A 24,243-nucleotide genomic window follows, 5' to 3' on the forward strand; every position below is an offset into this window, starting at 1 on the left:
ATTTTCAGTAAATGGCCAAGGATTTCCGACTATCAATTATTAAAGAACAAAATTCCGGCCCTGGCCCCTTTAAATTATACGTCTGAAATTACGAAAGCTGGGGGGTGAAGGGTAAACCAGAAGTGGATTTCTCTGCTGAAGAATTGTGAGCTCTGTCCATTTCTGGTACTGTACTAAAAAGCAGCCAAACAAATTCCAGGTCTCAAAATCCTTTAATCCTTACAGTACTGTCATACCTCGGGTTGAATGTGCTTCAGGTTGAGCACTTTCGGGTTGCACTCCGCGGCAACCCAGAAGTAATGGACCGCGTTACTTCCGGGTTTCGCCGCTCGCGCATGCGCAGACGCTCAAAATGACGTCACGCGCATGCGCGGAAGTGGCAAAACGCGACCTGTGCACATGCAGATGCCCCGTCACGTCTTACGTTCCATTCAGGATGTAAACGGGGCTCCGGAACGGATCCCGTTTGTATACTGAGGTACCACTGTATGCCTGTTGCACCCCTGGTGGATGTTGGAGCTCTCCTGGATTCCACAAACCTGAAGTCCGCGCTTCCCTGTTCTACAATACCTAAATGATTGTCCATCTGACAGAGCATCTTGGGTACATTCTCGTTCTTTTCGTCTTCCTCTTTGAGGACGGGAGCCATGTTCCATATCACAACCTTCCCAGAATCCTGTCCTAAGGACAAAGAGAAACCAACATGCCATTTTACAGGAAAGCGCTGGTGTTTCCACAGAGAATACTTTCGTTACCTGCATGCAGCCATGATGATGATGATGTTGATCAAATAGAGAAAGACTGACAGTGCAACACTGTGGGGTGGGTGGGTTGCAACTACAGAGTTCCATTTACATTTGCACAGAACTCCCCCTAGCCCACTCTGCACCCTCCTCTCCAATCTGCTCCAGAGGGTTGGGGGGCCCCCAGAACTGATTTCTTTTTTGGGGGGTAACAAGAGAGTGGGGGGTAAATTCCATTGCAAAAGAGTAAATACTTGCACTTGCTGCTTTGGATAGAGCACACAACAAATCTGCTCAGGACATAGGCCACACCAGGTGGTCCTCAGCAAAGCTGTTGCCGCCATGTTGGATTCCAGCTTCGGCTGAGCAGACCAAAGGAGCACTATATGCTTATCTGGACCAGGACGCATTCGCCGGACAAAATGCTCATTTTATCAATTTCCATGAGTGCTGCAATGTAGAAGGAGGAAGGCAGGAGCCATTTAAAAAATAAAATAAAATGCCTATTTCTTGGCAACTGCATGCTCACGCTCTTGCCACGCTGCAGGATTCGTTTTCATTCAGCAGTGATGCAGAAGTAACACTATGTATATTGCTCTGTGAATTGCCATTTTAGGGTTCAATCATATGCATTGCTATAAATCAGATGGGTCCTATGTTGCAGCTTGGAAGTCAGAGGTGGGTCTCAAGTCTTGACTGGTTGAAGGCCACTGGCTGGAAGCACCACTGAGTCCAATGGGACTTATTTCCAAGTAAAACTATATAGGATTACAGCAGGCATGTGCAAAGTCCTAATCTGGCCCGCCGGTCGATTTAATAGGGGTAAAATCCCAAAAAGAGCTGAACAACTTTGGGGGGGGGAATGGTAAAAAAAAAAGCTCAACAGCTCTGGTGGGCCATCACGCATGTTCATCAAATCTGGCCCTCTTTGAAAAAAGTCTGGGCACCCCTGGATTGCAGCCTACAACTCTTTGGCACCCAAGCGGTGTTTCATAGAACCACAGAATTCAGAAAGGCTGAATCATAGAATTGTAGAGTTGGAAGGGACCACAAGGCTCATCTATTCCAACCCCCTGAAAAGCAGGAATCTTTTGCCCAACATGAGGCTCAAACCCACGACCCTGAGATTAAGAGTCTCATGCTCTACCAACTGAGCTATCCCATACATTCCCATTCAAAATACAGTGGTGCCTCGCAAGACGAAAAGAATCCGTTCTGTGATTCTCTTCGTCTAGCGGTTTTTTCGTCTTGCGAAGCAAGCCCATTGACGGATTAGCGGATTAGCGCTATTAGAGGCTTATCTGCTGATCGGATCAGCTGATAAGCGGCTTAGCGGCTTAGAAAAAGGGGGGGAGGGGAAAAAACCCCGCAGGAACTCGCAAGACATTGTCGTCTTGCGAAGCAAGCCCATAGGAGATTCGTTTTGCGAAGCACCTCCAAAACGGAAAACTCTTTCGTCTAGCGGGTTTTCCGTCTTGCGGGGCACCACTGTACATTCAGCTAATTTTCCCTTGGCCCTGGGACACTAAATTGTCTACGCAGAAACAAAAGTTGCAGTCCAGCCCATAGCATACAGATGCACCACATTTGCTAAAATCGACAGGGTTTAAGGGATTGTGCAATTGCAGGTTGGATTCCAGGAGGAAATCAAAACAACAAAAACAGCATCATATGGAGACAAATAGCTAGAATGATTATTCAAACTTATAACCTAAGAAAGGAAAATGGCCAAGACGATTTAGTCAGATTATCAAATGTCACTCTTCAGAAACAGCAACAAGGTTTGCTTGCATTGTTGATTTGATTAACAGAAATGAGGTTGAGCCGGCCAATGTAAATAAAGCAAAGAAAGGAAACCAGTTATAGACTGTTATTAAATTACACATTTTAAACTACGCTGAGCAATGGCAAGATCAATGTAAGCTAACAAAATGCCCTTCATTGTGGCAGGGGAAACTTGTGTGGAGAAGGTCTATCTATATGAAGCAAAGCTGTATTGTGATGATGATCTAGCAGTTATACATTGCTGCCAGTTCTTGTTTCTGTTCTTTTCTATGGTGAGGTTATAGATTTTTTATTATTTCTGTAGTTTTAAAATCATGTCACTCCGAGCACTGGAAAAGAACAGTTAAAATAGCATCAGCAATGATACTAATAATAAATTATTACTTTTTAATTTGAAAACTTAACGAGGAAAAGAAATGGTTGGGAGAGAAGAACCTGAGCGATATTAGTTGTATAAACAAGCATGTGTTGCTTGTCGTGATTTTAAAATGTGTGATTTAATAACATTCCGTTGTCTGTTTCCTTTTCTTACAATATTTACACAGCCCACAGACACACACAAACACATATTCAACAAGCACACAATCTTTATACATAACAGTTGGACTGAAAATTTATTCACATGTAACCAGCAGCAAGTGCACAGTCTGTAGGTATCCTTATGTGCTAGCTGAGCTGTACAAATGAACAAGTAAGCGCCGCTTTCAAACAAACACATGTATACAGTGCACCCACATTCCGTGTGATGCATGAAAAAGCCTAATGGGATCTCTAGTGTGGCAGGGAAAGTATCGGGTTTTGTCCCCATTGAAATGCTGCCACCCCCTTCAATTTCTATCAGATAAGGGAAATGGCCATTTGCGTGTTATCTGTGATTATTTCACCTATTTTAAGTGGGGAGGCAAAGATTCACAGGTAACGGGGGGAGAGGGGAGAGACACCTGTCACAGCATAATATGTGCACTCCAACCCCTCCTCCCTGTGTGAAGGACAGTATCAACAGGAGTCAAAGATCTGAGCTAGCCCTGAACTGGTGTAAAACAGCAATGAATTATCATTGTCATTCATTTATTAGTCACCTTTCACACAATAATCTCAAGGCAGTCACCACACACAAAAACACAACTGATACAATTAAACAAAACTAAAACAATGCCAAATAGACACACTCATGGCAAGGACACGTTTATGCAGCTGGGAAAGCCTGTTGGAACAAAAGCCTTTTCCATTGTTCCTGAAAAGTACAGACTGTGACCGCCTGTCATATCTCAACAGGAACGCTATTCAACAGAATAAGGGCAGCTTGACTGTACGGTAATTAAAGGAAGAAATGTCTTAATATGTTATATGGGGCATCCTACAGAAAATATGAGGGACGCGGGTGGTGCTGTGGGTTAAACCACAGAGCCCAGGACTTGCCGATCAAAAGGTCGGTGGTTCAAATCCCCACGACGGGGTGAGCTCCCATTGCTCAGTCCCTGCTCCTGCCCACCTAGCAGTTTGAAAGCACGTCAAAGTGCAAGTAGATAAATAGGTACCACTCCGGCAGGAAGGTAAATGGCGTTTCCGTGCACTGCTCTGGTTTGCCAGAAGCGGCTTAGTCATGCTGGCCACATGACCCGGAAGCTGTACGCCGGCTCCCTAGGCCAATAAAGCGAGATGAGTGCTGGAACCCCAGAGTCGGTCACGACTGGACCTAATGGTCAGGGGTCCCTTTACCTTTACAGAAAATATGAGTGTTGAAAGATTTACAGCAAGTCTCATTTATGGTTTGGACCTCATGCTAAACCATAGTTTAGCCCGAATGCAAAGATCTCTCGCATTTTGCTTCTCCTATTGCACAAGCAAGAGCAGCAAACCATGAACCACAGCACACTTTTACATCCAAGCTGAGGATCATGGGTTGTTTTATGCCAACAAAAGCCAAGGACACACCTTGGCTTAACAAACAAATGAAACAGATTACTGGTTCAGACGTAACATTAAGCCACAAACTGTGGTTCATTACTTCTATGTGCATGAAAGGAGGGTAGATCAGTACTATGAGAAATGGCTTATGCAATTTTACCTTCCACCTCTGCAACAATTTAAAATATATGTATGGTTTGCAATGGTTATCATACAATCAGCCCCACACGTAACTCTTTGGTACTGCATTGAAAAAACATGATCCATGATTTATTTTCAAGGTGACCAGTAATCAACTTGGAAACAGAGTTTTCTCAAGAGGATATAATCTGTGAACATACCTTGCCCTCCAGTTGCAAACTTGGTCCCATCTGGATGAATGTCAACTGAAAATATCGGCTTCCCTGAAAAACAGTAAGAGGAACAAAATCACATGACTTGGGAGCCTCTTCCCACAATGTACCAGGTTGTACACAAAGTGAATTCGATACCAAATGTCTCCCTGCCATCCAAACCACCAGCACAGTCCAAGCCAAACAGCGATCTGGCACTGAGTGTGACTTTTGAAATTTGTTCTGAAAGCAGGCATCATTTCAGCACATGACTGATGGCAGGTGTTACACTTTTATTTTTAGAAAAGCAACAGGAAATCATGTTTTTAAGATGTCTATACCACTTCCAACGGATTCCAGGACAGTGTACAACTCAACCACTGAGAAAATCCAATGATTTAGGAAACTGAAAAGCTGGCAGAGGCTGTAAAGTTAGTTTTAAAATGGTGGATCAAAAAAGGCAAAGAAGAAGGCCTGAAGTTGGCATGTGTTGAACCTCCTTAAGCTGGGTGGCACGATAGACAAATCCCTCTCCTTTAAACATACCTAGCACACTGCACCAATTGACAGTACATTTGTTCAAAAGGTGGCTCATCTGAAGATCTTATGACAGCTTCTCCATCTTTTGAACCCAGTGGGATAAAAAGTCAAATAAGAGATCACACCTTATGGTACTGAGTACCTCCAACAGATCCTCAGTACCAAGCATTAAGTTACATGAATGATATTTGTGTGAGTTATGTGAATGCAATTTATTTAATTGGCGCCATATTATACACATGGCACTTTAGAATAAACAAGTTTGATCATAGCCCAAGGGGCTTAGAATCTAAAAACAAAGGGGAATCAGAGTTGTGTGTGTGTGGCAGGAAGGTGGGGGAAGAGAAAGAAGAAACACAGCAAGAGAGTTACCCAGAGTGCAGTATAATTGTTATTCCAGCACAATAGCAGCTCTCTGTATTTGCATTTTGCCGAAACAGAACATCGGGCTGGATCCAATAGTGCCCTTCGAATGGGGAAGGCATGTTCCACTCATAGAAAGGCTGCTTTATAGCTGGAGACGGAGGCCTGATTTGAACTAACACTTTTGCAGAAAGGCCACAACTCAGTGGCAAAACATCTGCTCTGAATGCGGAAGGTCTCAGGTTCAATCCCAGTCATCTCCAAGTCGGGCTAGGAAAAATTCTCTGTCTGAAACCTTGGAGAGCTGCTGTCAGTCAGTGCTGACAATGCTGAGCTAAATGGGCCCATGGTCCAATGCATTCTCACAGTGGCCAACCAGATGAATGCAGGAAGCCGGAAAGCAAGTCTTTAGTGAAACAGCACTCTCCCCTCCTGCAGTTTCCAACAACTGACGCAATCCGAATCCAAGCATAAACACAGAGTAAAGCCACTGTGTCTAGTAGCTGCTGACAGCCTTTACCTCCGTGAACTTCCGAGTTAAGACAAGAAATTTTGCTCAATAAACTGTGCCAAGACACGCAGCCTCATTTCTCTTGCGTTACTCCCTCCTTGGGACGCGGGTGGCACTGTGGGTTAAACCACAGAGCCTAGGACTTGCAGCCAAAGGACTATCAGAAGGCCGGCGGTTCGAATCCCCACAATGGGGTGAGCTCCCATTGCTCGGTCCCAGCTCCTGCCAACCTAGCAGTTCGAAAGCACATCAAAGTGCAAGTAGATAAATAGGTACCACTCCAGCGGGAAGGTAAACGGTGTTTCCATGCGCTGGTCTGGTTCGCCAGAAGCGGCTTAAGTCATGCTGGCCACATGACCCGGAAGCTGTACGCTGGCTCCACTAGCCAATAAAGTGAGATGAGCGCCGCAACCCCAGAGTCGGCCACGACTGGACCTAACGGTCAGGGGGCCCTTTACCTTACTCCCTCCTTGCAAAAGAAAAAGACAAGGGACAGGGGACCTGGCGTTATGACTGAATCCAAGATTGTGGCTTGTTTCTCCCCAACAAGCCACAACTGCTAGTCTGACTTCAAACCATGTTCTGTTACTGACTTGTAGATTATGGATTGTTAGGGAGCGAAACTGGACACAAACATGTATGTAATAGAAGAGTTTGGATTTGATATCCCACTTTATCACTACCCGAAGGAGTCTCAAAGCGGCTAACATTCTCCTTTCCCTTCCTCCCTCAAAACAAACACTCTGTGAGGTGAGTGGGGCTGAGAGACTTCAGAGAAGTGTGACTGGCCCAAGGTCACCCAGCAGCTGCATGTGGAGGAGAGGAGACGCGAACCCGGTTCCCCAGATTACGAGACTACTGCTCTTAACCCACTACACCACACTGGCTAACTGGCTTTATTTCTTTATTGTATTGTGAAATTGCTAGGAGATGCTTGATAGGAAGTGGCTCATCAACTAAATCATCACCATCATCATCCTCTGCCCTTTCCCACTCTGGACCTGCCCCATTTGGGAACTTTCAAAAGCTAAAGGCTTAGGCATCTGTCAAGGTAGCTACTTCACTTCCCGGCACCAACACCACAACTTATTTGGATTTGCAGTGGCTGCGTTATTCTTTGGTCCCTCTTCTTCCCCCGACAGTTGGCCTATTTTTATATCCTGTTGAAACAAGCCAAAAAAGGTATTTGCTCCTGTCTGACAGGGATTGATGACTGCCCTATTTGGCACAGGCATGAGGAGAAAAAGGAAACTCGGGGCTTAGGTTGAAATTTGACCAGTTAAGGAGGAAAAACAGAAATTCGGCAAATAGCAAATCAACAAATAATATAATGCTTCTTCAAGCATGCTAAAATAAATTTCCAGAGCTCAAATGTTACAGTACAGTGGTGCCTCTGGTTACGAACTTAATTTGTTCCGGAGGTCTGTTCTTAACATGAAACTGTTCTTAACCTGAAGCACCACTTTAGCTAATGGGGTCTCCCCCTGCCGCCGGAGGAGCACGATTTCTGTTCTCATCCTGAAGCAAAGTTCTTAACCCGAGGTACTATTTCTGGGTTAGCGGAGTCTGTAACCTGAAGCGTCTGTAACCTGAAGTACCACTGTAATCAAATCCAGCAGGTCTGATACTCCCAAAATATTTTAAGTAATCGCATCTTTAGTAAGATGTCAACTTTTTTTGAAAGGAAAACAGAAAAGCAAAAGTAAAATATTTCTTCAATACTTCTTGACAGAGAAGGCACTTCTTCTTGGTTTCTGCTGACTTTTCACTCGTCCAACAAAGTGCTGGATGCAAAGCATAGGGCTATCTGTAGCTAGCCATATACAGTGGTACCTCGGGTTAAGTACTTAATTCATTCTGGAGGTCCGTTCTTAACCTGAAACTGTTCTTAACCTGAAGCACCATTTAGCTAATGGGGCCTCCTGCTGCCGCCGCACCGCCGGAACACGATTTCTGTTCTCATCCTGAAGCAAAGTTCTTAACCGGAGGTACTATTTCTGGGTTAGCAGAGTCTGTAACCTAAAGTATATGTAACCTGAAGCGTATGTAACCCGAGGCACCACTGTATCCTGCATCCAAACGTGTCCATTGCAGGAATGATGGCGCACATTTTTCAGCTAACAGCAAGATGCTTTTATTGACTGATTTAGCTAATTTGTATGCCTCTTTTCCACACTGAGCTGTGCTAAAAACACCTTACAATAAATGTCCACCTATTATCAAAGCACAAAACATTTATTTTAGTGGGGGGTGGCAACACGCCAGTTTATGAAAGGGATCAATAAATTCAAACAGAATAAAATTCAACCATTTTCTACACTGTCTGTTTAAGCATTTTTACCTTGCTTTTAAGTGTCAAAGAGTTTGTCAGGGAGGCTTACAGAACAATAAAGAAAACCAGGAGAGTCCCTGCTCTCAGGCTTACAATCTTTTAGACACGGCACAAAATTTTGAAAAGAGAAAGATGGCGATTGAACAGCAGGCAGTGTGTGGAGGGACCTGTTTCTGAAGCTTCAGTTTTTTATATTGACCAGCTAGAATGGAAAATGTTCAGGCAGCTTAGTCTGGGAAGCTGGTATTTCAGCAGAACGGATGGAAGAGTCCTGCTTCCCTTCTCCCCCTTTGCTCTGCAGCTTGCTAGAATAGCTGCTGTTAGGTGACAGTCTGGCGCACAGGTTGTCCTTATACAGCGGTACCTTGGTTCTCAAACAACTTGGAACTCAAACACTGCAAACCCGGAAGTAAATGTTCCGGATTGCGAACTTTTTCCGGAAGTTGAACGTGCTCCGTTTGGAGTGTTACGCCTCTGATTTGATTGCCACACTTCCATTTTGAGTGCCAGACTTCTGTTGTGAGTTTTACGCCGAGGTCTGTCTGTTTTTGCTATTTATTTTGAGGTCTGTTTTTTTGCGGCTCTTTGTTTGTTTTTGTGACTGTGTGGACCCAATTCAACTACTAACTGATTGACTGTGTGACTGCAGTACATAATTTATTGCTTTCATTTTATGGATCAATGGTCTCGTTAGATAATAAAATTCATGTTAAATTGCAGTTCTTGGGTTGTTTTTAAAAGTCTGGAACAGATTGATCCATTTTGCATTACTTTCTATGGCAAAGCGCGCCTTGGTTTTAGAATGCTTTGGTTTTGGAACGGACTTCCGGAACGGATTAAGTCTCAGAACCAAGGTGCCACTGTACTGAAGCAGACCTTGTAAAAGCCCTTCAAAACCTTCCAGGTTGGTGTGTTTTTTTTGGGGGGGGGAGAAAAGAATAAAGACTCAATGCTAAGTAAAAGTTTATCCAAATGTGCATTTTGGATGATAACGTTTTCTGAAATCTTTTGGATTGGTGATATTACTGCCCACTGCCTGTCATTGGAGGTCTGAATGAAGTTTCGGCTACTTTACTGAACACCTTCTTCCCCCATGGACTGAGCATCTGGTAACAGATGAGCAAAGAATGAAACACTGGGATTACAGGGATTAGCTGTCTGGAAACAGCAAGATAAGGAACCGTACACGCAGCTATGTTTTCATAGCACTATTTGCAAACCTACCAAAACTGATAGTTTTGGGAAGGATTTTAGCTTCGTGCAGGAAAATGCACTTGATAAACCATTGAGGTCCCATTCCTCCCTAAAATATTTAAATCAATATGCTTGAGTATATTCTGTTTTTCCTGAGGACAAACTTATTCCAAAGATCTTAAAAGCCTGAACATGCTAGGATCTCAGAGTTAAAATATGCTAGAATCATATTCCTGCAATAAAGGAATATGCAGCTGTCCCACACAGGGATTGAACCTACAACCTTGGTGTTATCAGCATCACACTCTAACCAACTGAGCTATGCCAGACAGCAGAGTGGAGGAGCTCACTCTGCCTACCCACGAGAAGACGCGGCGGTGGCAGTGGCAGTGGTGGTGGCAGTGGCAGCAGCACAGCAGCTGGGGCTAGAGAGAAGGAATACCATATTTTTCCATCTATAAGATGTCCCCGTGTATAAGATGCCCCCTATTTTTGACATTATTTTAAAGGGAAAAAACCTAGTCTATACATGGAAAAATACGGTACTTGCCCCCCTCACCTCTTCTTCCAGCTCCCCCCCCCCAGCCTGCCACAAGGCCTGAGGGACAGTGGACCAGCCCGCCGCTAAAAAAAATTGCCAACCCTTTTCGCAGAACATCTACATGCTTCAAGCATTTCTCCCTCTGTTGGAAGTATCTCCACGGTGAACCTAATGTTTTATTACTTAGGAAGGAGTGTGATATGCCTCTTAAGGTAAGTAAAGGGACCTCTGACCATTAGGTCCAGTCGTGGCTGACTCATCTCGCTTTATTGGCCGAGGGAGCCGGCGTACAGCTTCCGGGTCATGTGGCCAGCATGACTAAGCCACTTCTGGCAAACCAGAGCAGCGCACGGAAACGCCGTTTACCTTCCCACCGGAACTGTACCTATTTATCTACTTGCACTTTTGACGTGCTTTTGAACTGCTAGGTTGGCAGGAGCTGGGCACCGAGCAACGGGAGCTCACCCCATCGCGGGGATTTGAACCACCGACCTTCTGATCGGCAAGTCCTAGGCTCTGTGGCTTAACCCCCAGCGCCACCCACATCCCGATATGCCTCTTAATACTACTTAATTTAGAGGGTTTCCGATTCTTTCCTTTCTTACTACAGCAGTTCAGAGCTACGATGGCTGGATGGGGACAGATCAATGCCGTTATTTTCTACGGGCATCACTTTACAACCAGCTTTGCTAGCCAAACACCCTACAATCAGCATTCTTATGAACAAGTTGCCTAGTTATAGTAATTTCCCTAATGACAGCTTGCCTTGGTTTGGAATGCTTGTGTAGTTTGGGACAAAATTTTCTTCCGCAACTATCCAAGCTACAGCGTTCCAGCCCAAAGGCACGCCGCACACAAGCACCAACCACAACAGTACATTATGCTGCAGGAACTAGCGTTTACTCTTCCGTTTCCCCCTGAAGTCAATATGAACTGCCCTAAGGTACACATTCCAAAATGGTATGGCCCAGGTTGCTTTCTGTCTCGTTATTTTCACAGTTACGGGGTTTCCCACCTTTGAAGGGGTCATTACCAGGCTCCAACTAAGCCTTCTGCTATTAGCGTTTGGAAGTGTGCACTAGCATTCATGGAAGACGAGATCTGGTCTAAGGTAGGTCACAACTAAGGCTGGGCAATATCTGGTTTTCAGCTTCGTGATATATCACCAGTTAAGCATCCTGGCAAATAGAAGGGGAAGAAATGGAGGCAGTGAGAGATTTTACTTTCTTGGACTCCATGATCACTACAGATGGTGATACAAGCCACGAAATTAAGAGACGCCTGCTTCTTGGGAGAAAACAATGATAAACCTAGGCAGCATCTTAAAAAGAAGAGACATCACCTTGCCAACAAAGGTCCGTATAGTTAAAGCTATGGTTTTCCCAGTAGTGATGTATGGAAGTGAGAACTGGACCGTAAAGAAGGCTGATCGCCAAAGAATTGATGCTTTTGAATTATGGTGCTGGAGGAGACTCTTGAGAGTTCCATGGACTGCAAGAAGATCAGACCTATCCATTCTTAAGGAAATCAGCCCTGAGTGCTCACTGGAAGGACAGATCCTGAAGCTGAGACACCAGTACTTTCGCCACCTCATGAGAAGAGAAGACTCCCTGGAAAAGATCCTGATGTTGGGAAAGATAGAGGGCACAAGGATAGTGTTCTCGAAGCTACCAGCATGAGTTTGACCAAACTGCAGGAGGCAGTGGAAGACAGGAGTGCCTGGCGTGCTCTGGTCCATGTGGTCACGAAGAGTCGGACACGACTAAACAACTAAACAACAACAACAAAGCATCACAATATACTGATATATCACAATGTCAGAAATAAGGATGGAGCTATGTAAAGGCATTGGCTGGCTTCATGCTTTTCCCCACAATGCAATTTTTGCATAGCACACACCCACACCCCATGATTTGCAATATATTGGGCAGGTCAAAAACTATGAAACCAGTATCACAATTTGGACTTCAAACCCGTTTTGGACGCTATACTGATATACCATCACCCAGCCCTAGCCACATCAGCGGTTCTACCACAATCTCTTTCTGCTTGCATATTTAGGTTTTCGTTTTGTTTTTAAAAGAGGAAATAAATGAGGAAGAAAAAGCACAGAAGCAACAGAAGGTCTAAGGAACTCTTTCTACCTTTGACACTGGTGCAGAAAATAAAATTTCAGTAGGTACAGCTTTTGGCCTAGCTAACAAATTGTACCTGCCAAGCTTGCACAGTCACAACAAGAGGAACATAAAGAGTGTTAGAAACTCAGAAATATAAGCTAACCGCCAAATGGCACACCTTAAACCTAGGTTCCGGTCGCCACAATGGAATGCCTAGGCGCCATTTTTTTTATTTTTTTTTACAATTAGAAGTATTCCCCCCCCCCAATTTCATTTCTATACCACTTTGTATTTTAAAGAATATTTGGGGGAAACCTCAAAGTGGTTTACAACACATTAAAATATCAAATAAAACAATCCAGAATAAAACCAATTCTAGCTTCAAGTAAAATATTTCAGATCCTTCTACAACTGGCATTCTGCTTTCCCCATATTTATTTACCTACTTAATTTATACAGCTGACCCAAAGTAGAAGAAGTACTCTAGGAAGCCAGTGTAGGACCTGAGAGTTGTTGTTTAGTTGTTTAGTCGTGTCCGACTCTTCGTGACCCCCATAGACCAGAGCACGCCAGGCACTCCTGTCTTTCACTGCCTCCCACAGTTCGGTCAAACTCCAACCATCTCGTCCTCTGTCATCCCCTTCTCCTTGTGCCCTCAGTCTTTCCCAGCATCAGGGTTTTTTCCAGGGAGTCTTCTCTTCTCATGATGTGGCCAAAGTATTGGAGCCTCAGCTTCAGGATCTGTCCTTCCAGTGAGCACTCAGGGCTGATTTCCTTCAGAATGGAGAGGTTTGATCTTCTTGCAGTCCATGGGACTCTCAAGAGTCTCCTCCAGCACCAGAATTCAAAAGCATCAATTCTTTAGCGATCAGCCTTCTTTATGGTCCAGCTCTCACTTCCATACATCACTACTGGGAAAACCACAGCTTTAACTATACGGACCTTTGTTGGCAAGGTGATGTCTCTGCTTTTTAAGATGCTGTCTAGGACCTGAGAGATCAGGGTTCAAATCCCCACTCAGTCATGAAGCTAACTGTGTGACCTTGGCCAAGTCCAACCTTCTTAACCTTCCTCACAGGGTCACTGTAGAGATTAATTGAGATGGTGGGGTGGTCTGTGAACCATGGACTCCTTGGAGAAAAAGGGCAGGATGTGAATGCAATAAATGAGCTCTTCTGCTTACCTGCTACAGGGGCCAGCCAGATGGAGATGTCCGTTGCCAGAGATCTCCACATGGTCACAATTGGACCCGTGCCAATAGCAAACGAGCCTGGCTAATTTCTTACAGTGGACTGAGGGCACTGTCTAGGCCTGGCAAACCCTGTCCATAGCACCCTCAGTTCCATGACAGAAGAAAGCAGATAGATACCGTATTTTTTGCTCTATAAGACACACTTTTCCCCCCTCCAAAAATTAAGGGGAAATGTGTGTCGCTCTTATGGAGCAAATGCAGGCTCCATGGCTTCAGCAAAAGCAACGCGAAGCCTCTGGAGCGCAGCGGAAGCTCCCACTGCGCTCCGGAGGCTTCGCGTTGCTTTCGCTGAAGCCTGGAGAGCAAGAGGGGTCGGTGCGCACTGATCCCTCTTGCTCTCCTGGCTTCGCTTTGCTGGAGAGGAGCTGCACAGCTTTCCCTCTCTGCGCAGCGCCCCTTCAGCGAAGCGGGAGGAGAAATGGAAGGGGCTCCGTTTCTCCTGTCGCTTCGCTGAAAGGGTGCTGTGCAGAGAGGGAAATAATTTTTTTTCTTGTTCTCCCCCTCTAAAATTAGGTGCATCTTATGGTCGGGTGTGTCCTATAGAGCGAAAAATACGGTAAGTGTAGTAAATAAGTACACCTTGACACTTTGAAAGCATTCTCATCAAAAGTCACACTAATTTTCTTTAAGGCATCCTCTCCCCGCCCTCCAGGGATAGACGATATCAAGAACACAGACCGCATCTGATACGTTAAAAACTTAATCATTTTCCTTCCACTGGCTAAAACATCTGTGTTCACCTATCCTCTTCGGAACTGGTACCTTCTTTTGCACTTTGCAAACCATGAAAACTTGCCGCTTTATGAAGGCCCAACGCAAGATATTACTCAGACACTGAAGAGGACCACGGCATAAACCAACGCCTCTGAGCATTTTCAGTCGGAATTCTTAGCGTGGTTAATAGTGCTCTTCAATATCAGCGACTTTGCCGGAGTCTTTTTTCGAAATCCACAAGCAACAGACCTCTAAAGCAGGCTTAACTCAAAAAGGGCAGCCCTGCTGGATCAGACTAAAGGTCTAATCTGGCATTCTGCTTCCTACAGTGTCTGAATAGATCATAGATGTGAGCTTCCCAGAGGCCAGCAGGGCATGAAAGTCCTAGCCGAGGGATGCCAACCCCTGTATTCTTGCAGGGAGGTCTTTGCCACATGACCCAACCTTTTCATTAATGTGTATGTGTGTTTCAGAGTGGGACCGGATCAGCCTTTACAACAAATTTCCAAAGGAGCTCTCAACTGCAGCATTATATATGAAACTACACAGAGATGCAACCTTAGAGCATGAAACCTCTTCCACAAAGCATGGGGCTTCCAGTTAAGTAAGCTTGCTTCATAGACCAACTATTCTAGACTATTGACAAAGAGTGATTTGAAAAGGGAAAAGTGTTAAATAGTAGAACGGGCAGTGACAGAACTATGTACCCATCCAGAATAAATTGAGGACATATGCGCCCTGGGAATTCCTTCTAACCTGCTCTAGCAGGGCTCTAGGTAAAGGGACCCCTGACCATTAGGTCCAGTCGTGGATGACTCTAGGGTTGCGGTGCTCATCTCGCTTTATTGGCCGAGGGAGCCGGCGTACAGCTTCTGGGTCATGTGGCCAGCAGAACTAAGCCGCTTCTGGCGAACCAGAGCAGCGCACGGAAACACCGTTTACCTTCCCGCCGGAGCGGTACCTATTTATCTACTTGCACTGGCGTGCTTTCAAACTGCTAGGTGGGCAGGAGCTGGGACCGAACAATGGGAGCTCACCCCGTTGTGGGGATTCGAACCACCGACCTTCTGATCAGCAAGCCCTAGGCTCTGTGGTTTAACCCACAGCGCCACCCGCGTCCCTAGCAGGGCTCTAAAGCACCCCTAAACAACAGCAAGCTATCCTAACACTAAACCACCCTAAACACCAAAAGAAGTCGCACCAGCCTGTCTTTGCAGACCATCAGGAAAGGGGATATTTCTGAGACAAGGTAAATGATACAGTATCCAGCTGAACTTCTGCAGCATGTGGTAGGTGGGGTGGATTACTTCGCCCCTCTCTCCTCAAACAAACAGACATCCAATTTCCTATCCTTCCAGATTAAAGCTCAACTCTCTGATACACTTGTCTCCCGTGCTGAATAAATGGACAGAGCAATGGTGACCCACTTCAGATGTTATTTAATCCAAGAAGACACATCCCCCACCCACCGAAAAAAACACTTATTTTTATTGATGCTGTATGCAAAGAACAAAGTTTAAGGCTGCAATCCTAACCCCACTTACCTGGGAGTAAGACCTGATGAATTCAACAGAACTTACTTCTGAGTAGACATGGTCAGGACTGTGCTGTAAGCACTGCAGAAGCTCAGAAATCTGGATTATGCACACCTGGTAAGGGGCTTTTAAAAAGTTATGCTCCGCGTCCTCAGACTATGCACTTTCTTGTGTTCTGTGCATCGGGTAAATAATATTTAAATTGGGCCCGGTCCGATGCAATAAGGAGGTTTGCTATGCAACCCAATCAGTCTGTCTGGTCCAGTGGAACCATTTATTTGCATCCTATAATCTAATTCTCTCTGAATGACAAAGCAACCAGTCTTGGGAACCTCTCTGGTCAAACTCCACCCCAAGAGGAACAACAGCATTTTAAAAACTGTAGATCCTTTCTTTAGCCTGATACACATTCCCACTGTCTTCACCATACAATCAGGCGGTTACATATCAGAGCAAAGGTAGAGAACTGTATGTGACCCACAGTCCAAATCATTATCTCCCTTATCACCTCCCCGCTTGCCCCAGGCCACATTTGACAGGAAGATGGGGCTGCCCCACCTGTTAATCACCAGACATCACAGTGGAAAGTGTCAAGGATCAACTGATGGTCTCCGGTCCTGTGAACTTAGTACTGTGAATAGCATTCTGCAAGTGCCAAGGATCAGCTCATTGCTGGAGCTTGCCAAGTCAGGCCACTGTCACACAGCCATTTGGGAATATAAGCAACATATACATACATACAGGGACGCGGGTGGCGCTGTGGGTTAACCCACAGAGCCTAGGGCTTGCTAATCAGAAGGTTGGCGGTTCAAATCCCCGCAATGGGGTGAGCTCCCGTTGCTCGGTCCCTGCTCCTGCCAACTTAGCAGTTCAAAAGCACGTCAAAGTGCAAGTAGATAAATAGGTACCGCTCCGTCGGGAAGGTAAACAGAGTTTCCATGCACTGCTAAGGTTCGCCAGAAGCGGCTTAGTCATGCTGGCCACATGACCCGGAAGCTGTATGCCGGCTCCCTCGGCCACTAAAGCGAGAGCGCTGCAACCCCAGAGTCGGCCACGACTGGACCTAATGGTCAGGGGTCCCTTTACCTTTATACATACATACATACATACATACATACATACATAATGGCCAACTGATCATCAGAGTTTGTAAAGCCAAGGGCACAGTGCTTTGCAGTACCTGCAAACCCTGTTTCTGCTCAGCCACATCTTTACCTGCAACACACCTGATCAGGTGTATGGGAGGTAGGTATGACTTGATCAAAATGGCCTCAAGACTCAAACAACATGACCCCACTCCACCCCCCACAGGCCCTGTTTCCCACTGCTGTCATGGGGTATGATTATACTGCAGCAGTATGCTATTAACACCTACTTAAAGTAGCACAGAAAAGCTCTTTCCTTGCCCTGCTCCTTTGGCAAACTGTCAGATTAAGGGTTTGCAGTTGACATCTTGTAAAACTTACTTAGCTTAATGCAAAGAGCTCTATGGGGTTGCTTTGCTTTCCAAGCTGCACAAGTGCAGTAAAGACTTGCACCAGCAGTTCTTTAGAGCCATCTTACCCCAAAATGGCAACTAGACATCCCGTTTTGGCAACTGTAACCTTGATTTAAGGAGCCATTTGGCACCTAGCTTTGTATTTTATATATGTATATGTATATGCAGGGACACGGGTGCCGCTGTGGGTTAAACCACAGAGCCGAGGACTTGACGATCAGAAGGTTGGTGGTTCAAATCCCCGCGACAGGGTGAGCTCCCGTTGCTCAGTCCCTGCTCCTGCCAACCTAGCAGTTCGAAAGCACATCAAAGTGCAAGTAGATAAATAGGTACCGCTCCGGCGGGAAGGCAAACCGCATTTCTGTGCGCTGCTCTGGTTCGCTAGAAGCGGCTTAGTCATGCTGGCCACATGACCTGGAAGATATAAGCCAGCTCCCTCGGCCAATAAAGCAAGATGAGCGCCGCAACCCCAGAGTCGGCCACGACTGGACCTAATGGTCAGGGGTCCCTTTACCTTTATATGTATACGTATATATGAGTTTCCAACATTGCATATGCTCAGAAACTTTCAGAGATTGCCCTGTATGTCCCAAAGTATGGTCTGAAGGCATGCAGAGCCACTACTTTTCTAAAGCTAAGCCACCCTGGGTTCCATGATGGAAGTAAGATGGAATGTAAATGCAAGGAAATAAAATAAGTAAAAATATTACTCAGAGAAAGTCACGTTCGCTGAACTGCACCCTGGGAACCCCTGTTTCACACCAAGTGTGTGGGGTATGCCCAATGGATACCTCAGTAATAAAGAGAAGGGGCCACCACTCTGCAGATGCTCAGAGACCCTTCGGAGACAGATTGACAACCTGATTCAATGCAAAGCAGGATCCTAGGTGTGTGCTGTGGAACACCCGTCAACTGCATCGGGGCTTCCTCAGCAACGAAGAAAGGAGTGACTCTACACATGCCCAGAGATCCCTCGGCTTCTCCGGACCCCAACTGAGGATTCTGCACATGCTCTGAGTTCTTTAGGAGGAGAGGAGGTGTATTTGTATGTGAAACTCCACACATGCCCAGATATCCGGAGCCCAACCGTGGAGGGCTGCACATGCCCCGGGCCAACCCTACTCCTTTACGGGAGAACAGGTGTGGGTGGGTGTGAAACTCTGCACATGCTCAGAGATCTCTCAGCTTCTCTGGAGCCCTACCGTGAAGGGCTGCACATGCTCCAAGCCATCCCTAATTACGGTATTTAGAACAGGTGTGTGGGTATGGAACTCTGCACATGCTCAGAGATCCATTGAGTTGCACATGCTCCAAGCCAACCCTAATTCTTTAGGAAGAGAACAGGTGTGTGTGAGATTGAGAAACTCTGCACATGCTCCGAGATCCCTTGAGTTGCACATGCTCCGAGGCAACCCTAATTCTTTAGGAAAACAGGTGTGTGGGTATGGAACTCTGCACATGCTCAGAGATCCATTGAGTTGCACATGCTCCAAGCCAACCCTAATTCTTTAGGAAGAGAACAGGTGTGTGTGAGATTGAGAAACTCTGCACATGCTCAGAGCTCCCTTGAGTTGCACATGCTCCGAGTCAACCCTAATTCTTTAGGAAAACAGGTGTGTGGAACTCTGCACATGCTCAGAGCTCCCTTGAGCTGCACACGCTCCGAGCCAACCCTGCCCCTTTAGCAGGAGAACAGGTGTGTGCGGAACTCTGCACATGCTCAGCCCTCTCCCTGCCCGAGAGGCAGGGCGCATGCACAGAATCCGGGAGCAGCTCCCCAGCGCCTTGGGCGTGGGGTGGGCTGCGTGGGCCGGCTCTCTGCACATGCTCTCGCACACCTTGCCCCCCCCCCGAGAAGCCCCCCCCCGCCCCCCTCTGGCTCACCGCTGTGGTTGACCCAGGTCGGCTTCAGGAGCTTCATTTTCCTCCTCCTCCTTTTCTTCTTCCTCCTCCTCCTCCTCCTCCTCCTCCTCCCGCCGCTCGGGTGCCTGGGCCTCCGTGTTGAGGGCGGCTGCAGGTCGGGGCAGGCTCCGCGAGGCTGGCGAGGGAGCTGCGGGTGCTGGGGGCGGCGGAAGGCAGGCGAGGGCTGGGGAGTCGCTGCCGCCGCCGCCGCCGCTGGCCTCACAGCCGGCGCCCCGCCGCCATGGGCTGCCACCCTCCTCCTGCGCTCGCCCCGCTCCCACCACCGGCCGCCTCCTCCGCCGCCGCCGCCGCCTCACGGGAGCTCCATCCCGGCCGCCCGTCCCGCCAGCCGCCCCTCCTGCCTCCGCCCGGCAGCATCCCCCGCTCCCGGCGGCTCCCCGGCAACGCCGGAAGTCAGCGGAGGGCGACGACCTAAGCGGCCCGGCGGGAAACAAGAGGCGACGCCCAGGGAGGAGGCCGGGGGCCGGGGAGGGAAAGGGCGGCCGGGCTCGCTCGCTCGTGGGGACGGGGCGAGATCCAGTGGGAGGAAGGGGAGAGCAGCTGCAGCCAACTAGCTGCCTGGACTCCCCTTTCCCGAGAGGTGGGTGGGCTGCTGGGGGGGTGCAGCTAGGGGTCCCTCCTGTGCTGTAGGATACAGGATTGTCCCTTAGTCCAATTGGAAAATGCTGTCTCCTATTGATTTATTTCTCTCTTTCTCTGTCAAGTCGTGGGTCCTCTCCACGTGTCTGGAAGGGTGTGTGAAAGGTCCAGAGGTAGCATTATTATTATTATTATTATTATTATTATTATTAAAGGTCCAGCCGTGATCGACTCTGGGGTTGCGGCGCCCATCTCACTTTATTTTTTTCCTTTAAAATTTTGGGGGCCCCCAAGAGAGTGGGGCCTTAAGCTATAGCTTGTTTAGCTTATACGTAAATCTGGCACTGAATAAAAATAGGGATGTCCTATTATTATTATTATTATTATTATTATTATTATTATTGGTCCAGCCGTGATCGACTCTGAGGTTGCGGCGCCCATCTCACTTTATTTTTTTCCTTTAAAATTTTTCCCTTAAAATTTTTTGGGGCCCCCAAGAGAGTGGGGCCTTAAGCGATAGCTTGTTTAGCTTATACGTAAATCTGGCACTGGCTGGACTGCAGTCAGGGGTCCCTCCTGAGCTGTATGAGACAGGATTGCCCCTTATTCCAATTGGAAAAGGCTGTCTCCTATTTGTTTATTTATTTATTTCTCTCTCTTTCTCTCTCTCTGTCAAGTCGTGGGTCTTCTCCGCGTGTCTGGAAAGGTGTGTGAAAGGTCCAGAGGTTGCCTTATTATTATCAATTTACCATGGGGCAGAAGCAGGGCCGGATTTCGGTTTGATGAGGCCCTAAGCTACTGAAGGGAACGGGGCCCTTTATATGTCCAGCTGTCCTTTGGCAGCAACAAATTGTCACTGTTTTTTTGTCTTGAATATCTGCTATATGGTAATTTACGGACCTAATCGGTATCTAAAGCTATTTGCACATGCAGAATGTAGGCACCCTATATATAGAAACGAGCAAACCAGTGATATTTTAGGGAGCAGGCTAGCAGGTGGGACCCAATACTTACATCATAGGAGCATACACAACAACCCAAAACACTGTTGCTGTATGTAGGTTTTTAAAAAATTTGTTTTTTATCTTATATTTTGGAAATGTGCATCCTGTGGTTTTTTCCTTCAAATTTTTTTTGGGCCCCCTCAAGAGAGTGGGGCCCTAAGCTATAGCTTTTTTAGCTTATACGTAAATCCGGCACTGATCCTGTGCTGTAGGATACAGGATTGTCCCTTATTCCAATTGGAAAAGGCTGTCTCCTATTTCTATTTTTCTCTCTCTCTCTCTCTCTCTCTTTCTTTCTCTCTGCCAAGTTGTGGGTCCTCTCCACATGTTTGGAAGGGTGTGTGAAAAGTCCAGCGGTAGCATTATTATTGTTATCAATTTACCATGGGGTGGGAAGGTTCACAGACTATGAAGGACCTGCTCACAAATTTATTGACAGCTGCACGAATTATTATAGCCAGGAAGTGGAAGGGGCAAGCAAAATATAAAATGGAAGAATGACATAAAGAGGTGTGGGATATAGCTATTAATGATAAATTGACATGTAGCATTAAGGTAAGACGGGGGATATGCAGGAGAAATGATTTCGAGGAGATATGGAGGGTGTTTGTAGAATTTGTACTGTTAAAACGGAAAGGGGTAAAACCATCGCCAGAGGTGTTGAAATTTTGGGAGGTTGGATAGTTACAATAGAATGGTCTCGGTGGTGGGGTGCACATTTTTATTCTTATTTATTTATGATTATTTCTTTGTCAAAGTAAAACGAGGAGGAGGAGGAAAGAAAGGTCATGTAGTTAAGCTCTGGGTAGCCAAGCACAGACAGATTGGCAATTTTTCTCACACGTGTGTGTGTGTGTGTGTGTGTGACAAATTCCAGAGGGGTCATCCTGTCAGGCTGCAACAGATTGGAATGGATTGCTTTGAAGTGACTTCAGGACCAGAGGCAAAATAAAATCAATGACATGACACACACCCCTCCAACTGCCCCACCCTAGCAATTGTTTCTGAAACGGTGCATTTGGATATTGCCATTGTTGCCAGGGTTGCCAACACCGGTAGGTCAGGAGGATAGGAGTTGGAGTCTGACACAAATCCAGATGGTGGGAGCTGGGAGTCCAACACAAATCCTCACTCCTGGGGTATGAAGATGCTTCAAGACCTGCCATATTGGGAAACCTGTGGTCCTCCAGATGTTGCAGGAGGACACACCCCACACCCAGCTCTTTCATCATCTCCAACTATTGGACTTGCTATCTGGGACTGAGTGCATTGGGAGTCCAACAAGATCTAGAAGGCCACAGGTGTATGAAGTTGCTTCAAGACCCACCTGCAGCCCTCTAAATGCTGCAGGAATCTTAGCATTGGGAGATGGGAGCCCAGCAACATCCTGGATATAGCAGGTGTTGAAATGCCTTCATATATCAGGTGTGGATCTCCAGTTGTTGCACGGCTACAGCTTCCATCATCCCTGGCTGTTGATTATGCTGGGTGGGGCTGGTGGAAGTTGGAGTCCAAGAGTGACTGAAGAGCACCACAGGCTCTCGATCTCTGCTGTATATGTACTGTTGACTTCCTCATAATCCCAGTCGGTATTATTCCCCATAGTCTAGATGGAGGCTTTAGTCTGAGAGAGGACAGGGAGACAGCACAGACACACCCCACCTGAAACAAATAATAAATAAACCTTTTGTCATTTTTCCCTCCTCTATAATTCTATGATTTTATGAAGGGCTTGACTAATTATTGACTTGTACAATTTTGTTCATGTTTACTTAGAAGTAAGTTGTTTTAATTTCAATTAAACTTAACCACAACTGAGACCAAGAGTGTGCAGGTAGCTCTGCATTAATTCTATTTTAATCATTCTAAAAACTGACTAATAAAGTCTTTGAATCTCATATATCCCAAATCATAATCCATAGAATTACATAAACTTTATTTATATACTTTACAACATTTCATAAAGTATCTAACACCTTTTGAAGAATATGCTGCTGTGTGCAAAAATATAATAAAGGATTCCCAATTCTGTATATGTTTCTGTTGACCACCTTAAACTTTATCATTGCAACATATCATTGCAACTTTTATTTCCATTCAACCATTGTCAAAATTTAATATTTAATATTTGCATAACAAAGCTTGACGCCAACATTCATATAGATTGTCATATACACAAATGATGTTGGTTGATTAGCAGGTGGAAACGATTTGGGAGAAATGGCATCGCAGGCCAAATTGGACACTCTAGTCAGCCAAGACTGGCCTGCAGGCCAAAGGTTCCCCCACCCTGATATACAACATTAACTCTCAGAAATGTTCAGGTATGGTTTAAAATAAATAAATAAATTGGTTTTCTCTTTGTACTTGCATTTTTATTTCCATTACCTCTTATGGTATCCAACATTTATATGCCTTGGTGCATTTCCACCATAAATAAAATTAAAAAAACCTTTCAGTATTAGATTCACATTTTTTGCATCTCTGGTCTAAATTTATAGCACCTGCTATGCTATAGCAAATCTCTCATATACTAGTGCACAGTGAAAAAGCATGCGTCACTTTTCATACACAGTACAGTACAGCATACTTCCAGATATCATACATTATGAACACTGGTCTGAGCCTGGCCCATCTCCTTATCAAAGAGATTAAAAATGTTGCGCAACAGAGGAATCTCACGCAAGAGATTGCCCAATCCATTGTGCAACGAAGTTACCAGCGACCTTATGCGTTCTCTTGTGCAACAATGTTATTCCAGCACAAAACATTCTTGAGCGGAACAAGAATACCATTAAGTGACTTCAACAGTGTTGCATTGAATATAACAAGAAATGTTACCCTTCCAGGCCAACACAGCTATGCGACTTCCTCCAGCTGTTATTGGACTCCAATTCCCATCATCCCTGACCATTGGGCATGCTGACTGTGCCTGGTGAAAGTCGCAATCCAATCATGTTGGTTCCTCCTCTCTGCTTTAGAACTGTTACTTTCCCATGTGCAACAAATATTGTTCCCCCTCATATGCAAATGAATGCAGATTTACTAAGTCGACTACAACATATAATGAACTGACTACAATCCTTATATAGACTTTCGAGGCAGCTAATCCCATTGAACACTGTGGAATGCATTTTTCGGTTTACATTACATGAAATTGTCCTATTAAAAATAAGATTACAGACCTTTCTTAAAAGTATTTAAAGGGAATTGATTTAGACTGCAATGCTATGCACAGGAGTAAGTCCCACCAACTCAGTGGGGTTTTAACTTCTAGGTGGATATTGATAGGACTGCTTAGAATGTGCTTAGAACTGGTACCACAAAGTGTGACATATTGCATTTATAGAAAAATTAGCCACTAACCCCCAA

The 24,243-nt window shown here is 45.8% G+C and overlaps 1 protein-coding gene across 1 annotated transcript in view; it reads right to left on the minus strand.

The window, feature by feature from the left end:
• HIRA (histone cell cycle regulator) overlaps positions 1–19,554 on the minus strand; it is a 68,945-nt gene extending 49,391 nt beyond the window's left edge. Inside the window, exons 1-3 of the mRNA XM_082203060.1 lie at positions 19,250–19,554; positions 4,778–4,840; positions 571–681 (exon numbers count right to left, since the gene is read on the minus strand). Coding sequence (XP_082059186.1) covers positions 571–681; positions 4,778–4,840; positions 19,250–19,286 — 211 coding nt within the window. The 5' untranslated portion in view covers positions 19,287–19,554. The remainder of the gene's footprint in view (positions 1–570; positions 682–4,777; positions 4,841–19,249) is intronic.
• Positions 19,555–24,243: the final 4,689 nt, after the last annotated feature.

The sequence above is a fragment of the Podarcis vaucheri genome (genome assembly GCF_965113315.1).
Source record: "Podarcis vaucheri genome assembly, chromosome: 16".
In the NCBI taxonomy this organism is placed as follows: domain Eukaryota; kingdom Metazoa; phylum Chordata; class Lepidosauria; order Squamata; family Lacertidae; genus Podarcis; species Podarcis vaucheri.